Source organism: Xylona heveae, assembly GCF_001619985.1.
Source record: "Xylona heveae TC161 unplaced genomic scaffold L228scaffold_10, whole genome shotgun sequence".
NCBI lineage: Eukaryota > Fungi > Ascomycota > Xylonomycetes > Xylonales > Xylonaceae > Xylona > Xylona heveae.
The window spans coordinates 825,539-834,542 of NW_017264202.1; the positions used below are offsets into that span (position 1 = coordinate 825,539).

The 9,004-nt window shown below is 50.0% G+C and overlaps 4 protein-coding genes and 1 non-coding gene across 5 annotated transcripts; 4 read left to right on the forward strand and 1 right to left on the reverse strand.

Moving 5' to 3' along the window:
• Positions 1–186: 186 nt before the first annotated feature.
• On the forward strand, positions 187–2,676 carry L228DRAFT_240943 (pali-domain-containing protein; the record flags this gene model as incomplete). The annotated part of the gene is made up of 3 exons (XM_018331292.1): positions 187–373; positions 517–2,017; positions 2,052–2,676. 3 exons carry the CDS (start codon positions 187–189, stop codon positions 2,674–2,676), a joined length of 2,313 nt encoding a protein of 770 aa, XP_018185975.1.
• Positions 2,677–3,507: 831 nt separating this feature from the next.
• L228DRAFT_t111 lies at positions 3,508–3,579 on the forward strand. Its single transcript has one exon. It is a non-coding gene; the product is annotated as a tRNA-Arg (tRNA).
• Positions 3,580–4,047: 468 nt separating this feature from the next.
• L228DRAFT_250107 (hypothetical protein) lies at positions 4,048–5,298 on the forward strand. Its single transcript, XM_018333247.1, has one exon. The coding sequence runs from the start codon at positions 4,203–4,205 to the stop codon at positions 4,857–4,859; it is 657 nt and encodes a 218-aa protein (XP_018185976.1). The 5' UTR covers positions 4,048–4,202; the 3' UTR covers positions 4,860–5,298.
• A 103-nt stretch (positions 5,299–5,401) lies between these two features.
• L228DRAFT_250108 (hypothetical protein) lies at positions 5,402–7,484 on the reverse strand. The gene is made up of 3 exons (XM_018333248.1): positions 6,306–7,484; positions 6,015–6,202; positions 5,402–5,881 (listed from the first exon to the last, which is right to left on the reverse strand). Exons 1-3 carry the CDS (start codon positions 7,098–7,100, stop codon positions 5,545–5,547), a joined length of 1,320 nt encoding a protein of 439 aa, XP_018185977.1. The 5' UTR covers positions 7,101–7,484; the 3' UTR covers positions 5,402–5,544.
• Positions 7,485–8,295: 811 nt separating this feature from the next.
• Positions 8,296–9,004, forward strand: L228DRAFT_285131 (hypothetical protein). The gene is made up of 3 exons (XM_018336307.1): positions 8,296–8,485; positions 8,597–8,667; positions 8,746–9,004. Exons 1-3 carry the CDS (start codon positions 8,390–8,392, stop codon positions 8,825–8,827), a joined length of 249 nt encoding a protein of 82 aa, XP_018185978.1. The 5' UTR covers positions 8,296–8,389; the 3' UTR covers positions 8,828–9,004.

Sequence of the window (9,004 nt, forward strand, 5' to 3'; positions counted from 1 at the left end):
GTCATCACATCCGCGCTCGTTCTCAACTACTGTCACTCCTTAGACCGCGCCGATACCGAACTCACGATTTTCTTCCACACGATATATTCTTGAAAGAAAATCAAGTGCTTATTCCATTCTCGTAATACAATTGAAAGAAACACGTCTGAACACGTTGGATGGGCCTTACCCTCTGCGCGTCTCATCATGTTCCGCCCGGCGACGCCGCTTTCTGTCCTCCTTCTCGCCGCCTTTGTGCTCCTGCTTCTCTCTACCATTTCAACACCGATCATTAAGGCGATTCCGCTGGCTACATACAATGGTGTAGATTTTGGCGTGTTTGGATATTGTAAGGGCGATCAATGCAGCAGCATCGGGGTGGGCTATAACACTGGTACGCTTCAGTCCTTGAAACCTGTCTTTATCCTTGGAGACCTTTGAATTTTCGGCTGTTATGGAATAGCCGGGAATGGTCATATGTAGAATTGTCGGGCACGCGGCATCTCACTTGGAATTTTTACTGACATTTCTTCTCAGATGGATTGTTTTCAAATACGGAAAATGACTTTTCCTTGCCGTCGACAAGCCGGCGCTCGCTCTCATCCATTTTGATTGTCCACCCCATAGCGGCCTTCCTCACCCTGATATTGCTCATTCTCTCGCTGACCGCCCACTTCCATTCTCCTTCTCATTCGCCGCGCTACCTTCTCTTCCTACTGATCCTTACGCTGCCTACTTTACTCGTTTCTCTACTTGCATTCCTCGTCGATATACTACTTTTTGTTCCCCATATGCGATGGGGAGGATGGATCGTTCTCGCAGCCACCATTCTGATCGTCGCCAGTGGCATTGTCAGTTGCGCTATGCGCCGGACTCTCGTTAGTCGCAGGGCAAAGCGAAAGCGGGTTGCCGAAAATGCCGAGATGAACGGACAGAATTACTACAGCAACATGCAAACCAGTCTAGCCCGCGCTGACTCTCCCCCGCCGCTCAGTGGTCAATCGACTGCGCCTTTGTCAGGAACGTCGAGCAACCCAGACAAGCTACCTCAGTTTGCCACTTTTGATGTGGAGCCCAAGGACCGTGCTAGCACTGAAGATCAGAGACCGTTGAATCCGACCGTTCAATCGCCGCCTGACAACGTTGGTATTGCAATTTCCCCTGATGGTCCCGTTCACGCTGGACCAATGCCGCCGCCGGCGGGTATGCGCCGGGGTCCATCTGACCCATCCTTGCGTGCCCAAACCGTAAGCCCTTCGATTTATTCGAACAGCTCTGGGGGCCCACCATCCGGTGCAGGCCGAGGCCGTGGCATGTATCCTCCACGTGGTGACTACGGAAGGTCGCCGCCTCCTGGAGCTTTCCGTGGACCTCCGCCAGGCTACAATGGCCCGCCGCGAGGAAGGGGCTCTCCAGGGCCTGGGCCTGGGCCTGGGCCTGGACCTTATCAAGGTCCTTCCCCTAGCCCATATGGACCTCCTCGAGGCAGAGGCAGCCCGGGTGCTTATCCAGGCCCGTATCCCGGCCCATATGGACCTCCACGTGGAAGAGGTAGTCCTGGTCCTGGGCAATTCCCTCGTATGCCATCGAACGGCTCGGTAGGTCCCCGAGGAAGAGGATCTCCTGGACCGAATGGACCTTATCCACCTTCGGGTCCATACGGACCTCCGCCAGGACCGAATGGCTCCTTCCGTCAAGGTCCGCCTCCAATGCTATATGGCGGCATCCCAGGTCCAAGGGCGTCGCCTGGCCCAGTCATGGGCCCTTCCGACCAAAAACTGGCCCTTAGACGATCACCTCCTCCAGGATTATCTCCTGTTGGACCTGGCGAAGGTCCTGTCGGGCAGGCAATAGAAATGGATGCCGCTACTTCTAATCCATCCTTTGCGGGCCCTGGACATCAAATTGTGGGCGGTAGTGGTTTATCTCAGGGTCAACGCTCTAGCCCACTTCCCCGTGGAGGCAGCCCTGCACTCCCTGGGCCAATGCCTGGAGCACTGCCGGAGGTTGAAGAACCGCAAGTCCCCCCGTTCCTGACGTAATAAGATATTCATGCTGACCGAAAATCCCAGGGCCTATATTCCTCCAAGAGCGGCATGGAACAGAAGCAGAAATGCGAGCCCCTCGGTTCCTAACGTCGCCCCAACCCCGCCGCCCCCGATTCAGCCTCATGAAGAGGCCCTCGTCCAGGGTCCTGTTGAGCTTCCCGCCAGCCCTCCCCCAATGCCGGTTCAAGACAATCCGCAACATAGGCGAGTGGGTTCCAGCGACGACTACTACGAGGACGTGGATTATAGATTTGTGGAACCTGAAGCCATTCCGGGAGGTCACATGCCCTCGTCGCTGATGCCTGGATATGAGATTGGGCCAACTGTTCCTGTCGCGTCTCAACCTGATCCTAACCTTGCGGAGCATCACTCATACGAAGACCTTCACGAGGGCGCACGGTCGCCAGCTGCCAGTGATATCAGCCATTTCACTTCGGTGTCTCAGCGCCCAGTCAACCCCAATTGGCACCCTCCGCCGCCGCCACCCAACATGATGCCGCCAACTCGAAAACCCGTACAGCAGCGAGAGGATGTGTTGCTTGGTGGAAACCCCGACTTCGAGCTTCCTTCAAGGGGTCGTGGCCGTGGTGCAAGAGCAGCTGGCCCGTACCCCTCCGGAGGCGGCCCATATGGTTCGAGCAACATTTAAACGGTATCGGTTTTCCAAGTGGACTTCTCTACGCAATGATACCAGCGGATGTCCGCAGGGCGGCGCCTCTAAACTTTCATTAAATCCATTGCAACCAGTTACGCATTGCCATTACTTTCGATTTTTTTACTTCATTTTCCTGCATATACCATTCTGTGGAGCTTAAGCTTTTGCGTGTTTTTACACACTTTTTTTTTTCTCCAAGGATTACTGCGATGGTCTATTGTCATCGTAATTTCATTACTTTCACTCTGTTCCTTGCATTATTTCCTCATCCATTTTCTTCCCCATTGGGTATTTCGACAATTTTTATTCCACCTTTATCCCGCAGTGCTGTTAGGCTACTTGACCTTTTATCTAGCTTGCATTTGCATTAGCAGGGGCATATTATTTCTTTCTTTCGTCCGATTTTCTTGTTGCTATTGTTATCTTCGGATGAAAAGTGGTAAACTCCTGTGTAGGCCTTGGCTTGATTGGAGGACAAGATTTATATTATGGGACCGGGCCGGCTCCTTTATTTGATATAGTGCAAAATTTCAAGCCCTTTTCTATCATACCACTTTCTTTTCATTTACATCTCTTGGAAAGGACATTTTCGCTCTGGAATCAACCGGCAGCTTGAGCTGCTCTTTTGTTGAAATCTTAGTAGGCTTTGTCCTACCTGCTGTATCTTCACATGAAAACATTCAGTCCTACCTACCTACGTGACTAAGCGATGACCCACCCAGCAGCGCTCCCACTGACGCACCACACAAACGTTGAACGTTCTCGCTAGTGCCACACACTATGGCTTCAAGTATTGTAAAATGAGCCAACCTTTCAACAACCATTGCCCTGCTGGCGCAATGGTAGCGCGCGAGACTTCTAATCTCGAGGTTGCGGGTTCGAGTCCCGCGTGGGGCTGGTGAATCAGCAATGGTTTTTTTTTGGTCTTATGGCAGATATATATCTACTATATGATTTCCTTATTTTTATTTCGTCACTAAAGGTCACTTTTTTGTAGATCAACGTGAATTTCAGTGCTATCCTTGGTCTCTGTTTAACGGGCAGGTGCTTTTTTGTTCCCCTTTCTATCTTGTGCCTTAATTCTCTTTGGCAGCCTGTCAGATTCTTTCTCACCGCCCGGTTTGTCGCTAAACGAACAAGGTCGAAGCCGACGGAGAACTCCATGGACCCTCTGATCACTTGGCATTTACAACATCCGCCAGGACAGAAAATATCTACTCGTCTGCTCTTCGCCATTGTGGAGAGCTACACTGATCACACCGACTGTGCGACATTTGGATAATTCAGGGCAATTCGTCTTGCGCTCTAGCATAGCGATATCCTCTCTGCCCGTCTCTAAAGGACCTTCCGAACTGGCAATCCCTGCTCTCTCTCTCTCTCTCTCTCTCTCTCTCTCTCTCTCTCTCTCTCTCTCCGAGCCATACCGGGAAAAACCACGACACCTTCTAGACCACAATCTGCCACACCCTACTGTCTTTCTCTACACCATTGAACCTCAGTTTCCCAAAATCTGAGACATAATGGGCTTCTCATCAATAACATCCTGGTTCTCGGGCAGCGGCTCTGCTGCTCCCCCTGCCGAGTCATCTTCACCACCGTCACCTCCACCTACGATTCCAGCAGCAGCAACAGCATCAACATCATCAACAGTACCCGCTACACCTACATCAAACACAACAACACCAATGACTCCAACGACTCCAACGACCCCACCCGAGCTTCTCTCCCCCGCGACGCGCACGCGGAAACAACTCTCCCTTTTCTTCGGCGGCGCGACCTTCTTCCTCATCTCCACGCTCATCACCCGGCGATCTCTCGCGAAACGGCGCCTCGCCAGCGCCCCGTCCTTCTACCACCCCAGCAATGCCGCGCCGCAGGGCAAAGTCAACGGCGCCATGGACGCGCTGGAAGCCCTCAACATTGCGACCATCAACGTGACCTCTCTCGGCATCATGACTGTCGGCGGCGCGCTCTACGCATTTGATATTTGCACGCTGGACGAAATGAGACGCAAGATCCGCGGCGGGCTGGGCGTCGATGGCACAGGCCGCTCGGCAGAACAAGCGGAGGAGAACATCGAGGAGTGGATTGCAAGTGTGATGGCGCGCAAAGAGGACAAGGAGCGCAAACGCGCGGGGGACGAGGGATTGGTCAATGAGCGCGGCAAGGCGCGGTAGAGGGAATTTTTTTCGGATTCTTTGTTTTCTGCCTGTTGTTGTCTTGTGAAATGGCTTGGTAGTGCCGTTTTTTTGTATCATATTGGTTTTATGACGATGAAAAAAGGAGGACATCAGAGCGAAAGGAAAACGGGAGCGGACTGCGTGAGTTGGAAGGGCTGTGGCATCTCGCATTGAGGAGCTCTTTGCATTTTAGCTCTATATATTACGGCGTTGATTTTTGGAAGGTTTTGAAATTGGGGGTATTTGCATGGTTGTACATATGTCGAATATGCTGCTTTACCGGCTGGAATTAAATAACACATACTTCACTCTAAATCACTTCTCATTTATTGCAGCTGGAGACGAAGTCAATTCACTTCCTGCATGTTTGCATGAAAGGGGCAGGCAGTTGATACTTTGTCAATGCAAAAGATATAATGAAATATGATCAGGACGTACATAAACAATGTATCATGCTATCTCCAAATACGGAAGGAAAAGATAATGAAATGTAAATAAACTGGCATAACTCAAAAGAAAACGAGAAACTCCAGGCAAGTCATGCATGCATCCATCATAGAAAGACCTCGCACACTCAAACGTGGGCCGCTCAAAAATCAACCATCAAGGAACCAACATTGCGCGCCAAAACTGTAAATCCCTCTTCCTTTGCACATTTATAATGTCAAATTGTGGAGGGTTTTTATAATGCCAGCAGCGCCTTTTCTAGCATCGACAGGTCTAATCCCTGTGCCACGGCCTTTCTGCGCACTCGAGCCTTGGGGCCCCCGTGGCCGCCGGGCCCTCCGGCACCCCTTCCGCCTCCGCCTTCGCCTCGACCGGGCTCAGAGCCTTCTCCCCCAGTAAAGTCCTCGTGAGATGGTGTTACGGTTACTGGCTGTGGGATAACAGTGACAGTAGTCGTGCTGGTCGAGAAGGAGGTAACGGTTGTTGTGGGTTCTTTGGATGATGAGGCTGATGTCGGGTCAGGATGAGTACGAGTTATTGTTGTCTTAGGCGTGGTTGTAGTTGTAAAATTGCTAGATTTATTCCATATCGTCAATTGTTGAATGAAAATTTGACAGGTACCGAAGGGGAAAAAGTTCGCGGGGGAAAAGGCAGTTGTTAATAAAAAAAAAACAAGAAAAAAAAAAGAAAAAATGGAAGACTCACCCAACAAGACTGACGGTGATGGTCTTGGTCAAGGTACTATTGGGGGCTATACGAGACACTACTGATGTGACAACTGTCGGGATGGTCACAGTAGAGGAAAATGTGACGCTTGTGTTGAGAGCGAACGGTGTTGTTGATGATGCGGGGATCTTGGCGGTCGAGTTGGAGTCGTATATAATTTCAATAGGCTATTTCTCGGTAGTCAGTAACCATCCCGATAAAATTGATACATGCGCAAGTTCTTATTCAAGAACACGTGGATAGTGTGAAATTATAGAGAGATGGACATACCCCGGCTATATCAGTGGACACTTGAAGCTCGGCAACTCGGTGTCCAACGTAACTTGTCGTTGTAACCGTCCACTCCTCTATAGCAGTCTGGCAATCTCCGTCGTCATCATGATCATCTCCACCATCCTTGTCATCTTTTTCATCGCCATCGTCTCTCCTGGTGAGGTCATCTCCAGAACTGGGCAGCCCTGTACTCTGGCACGTCTTTACCGTCACAGTGCGTGGGACCCCTGTGGCAAGATCCTGCCAGGAAGCAACATAGTACGTTGCGTTGACTATGCCAACATTTGAGGTGGTTGTTGTAGCTTTTGCTTTACGAGCAAAAAGGCCTAAAAACCTTGGTTTGGATGTGGCAGTAGCTTCTGACGAGTGTGAAGAGAAAGCAAACTCCTTGTCCACTGAGAAAGTTATAGACTGGGTACACTCGCTGATAATTGCATATCCGGCCCCTAGGAGAATCGCCGTGTTGCAAGCAGGAATGCTAGCGGAGAGCAAAGCCGTCTTGCAAGTTGCGTTGTGTACAGGGGCTACTGTGACATTATTTGGGGTGTGTGAGTAGGTTAGTATTGGCGCTGTGAGTGGACAGAGCGTGAGTGCAGGAACTTGCGTCGTTAATGTCTTCGTTGTTAGACGTAGTGAAGTTGACGAAGGAGCAATGTCGATGTGGAAGTCACGCTTTTGAACGGCTTCGGCTTCTTTTGCATTGTGCTGACCCGCGCATGATGCAACCACAAACAGGAGGCAAAAAGAGAGTGTAAGAAGGGAATTCGGGCTCTGGTTGGATAATGAGAGCATTTTGGGAAAAGATCGAAAACTGAACTGGCAGCTTGGCTCTAGAAATAACGACGAAGACAAAAAAGCAAATACCAGCAACAACCAACTCGACGAGCGTCAAGCTCTGTCGCAATACTCAAAAAGCAACTCGATTACCCAGCGAGCGAAACCAACCAGAGGCAAAGGAACGACTGACTTCGAAAAAAAAAATGAATGATCAACAGGGGCACGAGGCCATTTTGTGGGGTCACCCCTCATCAAGGGTGACTTCAATCCTTATCCCAGCCATCGTGAAAAGGGGACGCGTTTCTGCGAGAAAAATGCCATACGACGCGCCGCGGTCCACGATACCTTTGCCAATTTGTCCATTTGAAGGTTAATGCGCTTAGAGGGAGTATATCAGAGATATGGAGGGGCGGAGGTATTGAGGAAAAGGACCTTAACAGCAGAACGAGGGGGCTTGGCCCCTTACGTTCTTCTCGAGGGCGAAACCCCGCTGGTGGACGGTTTAGGTAAGAAAGGAAGCGGCGAACACACAATGGAATTTTCGCCCAGAGAGGGAGAATATTTTGTGCAAAAAATGAATCCCATGACAAACGAAGCTATATTCTGATAAGAAACAGCTTGTAGGAGAAGCTCCGGGAGACTCTAGAGATTGAGCAAGCAATCGCACAATGATAGACTAGACGAGGTAACAGTGATCCTAGATTGTTTCAGCTATCGATGTCAAACCAGTCAGAGTCTTGAGGAGAGTCAAAGCTTTCACTTCTTCACTGCTGTTCAACATTCAGGCTCTCAATGCTCTCTGATCGAGGAGCAAAGGGCGTCACATCGTTGGATGCAAAAGAGTCTCCGTTACGCCCTTGCTAAATCCTGTCTACAAGTTCGGCTAGGCTTCGCTTAACCTGGCTGTCGATCTTGAGTTCGGGTAGCTCCCGCTCGGGAAGCCTTTTCCCGCTGTTTGGTCCAAGAGCCTAACAAACCAACCGAATGCTCAGTGACACAATCTCTCAGATTGGCCTGAAGGTTGTTAAGAATGAAAAAAGCATTTACAAATCACTGGTAGAGTGATTAATGGATAGGAAATATGTGAATTGTAGATTGATTGTGATTATTAGCCTAATCTGTAATAGGAAGTAGCTTTGCAGCCGCTGCCCGTTGCGGGATATATCTAGGACCCTGGCCCGTCCCCTCTTCTTCCCCACAAAACCCTGAATCTCGCACCCGAGAGCTTCATTTCCAACTTCATCTTGATCTTCATATTCTCTCCAGCCTTCACAACAAGAAGTACACAGTTCTTTACTACGAAAATGCCGAAGGAGAATAGTAACAGCGGAGATTCTTCGTCTCGCACCGGCTATGGAGGAAACTCGTACAGTGTGACGGGTAGTGGCACCGACAGTCAGGTGGGTATTTCTTTTCGCTCCGGCAGTGCTCTTTGATGTGCCTCGCTCTCTCGCTCGTCTGTTAATTGTTCCGACTTCAGTAAAGATGCTGTCCATACTGACATTTTCAAGGGAAACCACTATTGTAACCGTGACTATGGCGCCAGTGCCCCCAATCAAAATTCCTATCATTACTCAAACAAGTAGGTTTCGGACTCACCTCCGTCACACTCTGGAGAGCGAGGAGCTGGTCCCAATGTTCAATACTAATGGCCTTATAGTAATGGAAGCTATTATTATTCCAATCCCGACGGCTCTACCTACTATAACAGTGGAAATGGCCACAGCAAGTACACTAGATAGACGCCGCGAGGTGTACGGCACGAGAGCAAAAGGCACTCCAGATGCAAGATGTTCTCTGCTCTTTTGCCGCCTGTAGCTCTCTAATTCATGTTACTCTCTTTTGATAATACTGGGACTCATGCATACGGCACACGAGAATGAAATGAAACATTTCGTACGCTAGCTAGATATGCAATT

Bases quoted from the DNA above. Each gene is read 5' to 3' on its own strand.
- L228DRAFT_250107 (XM_018333247.1), top strand. From the start codon at position 4,203: ATGGGCTTCTCATCAATAACATCCTGGTTCTCGGGCAGCGGCTCTGCT.
- L228DRAFT_250108 (XM_018333248.1), bottom strand. From the start codon at position 7,100: ATGCTCTCATTATCCAACCAGAGCCCGAATTCCCTTCTTACACTCTCT. The intron at 6,203-6,305 runs GTATGTCCATCT...ACCGAGAAATAG, and splicing joins TGTCCACTGATATAGCCGGG to CCTATTGAAATTATATACGA. The intron at 5,882-6,014 runs GTGAGTCTTCCA...GAATAAATCTAG, and splicing joins ATCACCGTCAGTCTTGTTGG to CAATTTTACAACTACAACCA.
- L228DRAFT_285131 (XM_018336307.1), top strand. From the start codon at position 8,390: ATGCCGAAGGAGAATAGTAACAGCGGAGATTCTTCGTCTCGCACCGGC. The intron at 8,486-8,596 runs GTGGGTATTTCT...GACATTTTCAAG, and splicing joins GTAGTGGCACCGACAGTCAG to GGAAACCACTATTGTAACCG. The intron at 8,668-8,745 runs GTAGGTTTCGGA...ATGGCCTTATAG, and splicing joins TCCTATCATTACTCAAACAA to TAATGGAAGCTATTATTATT.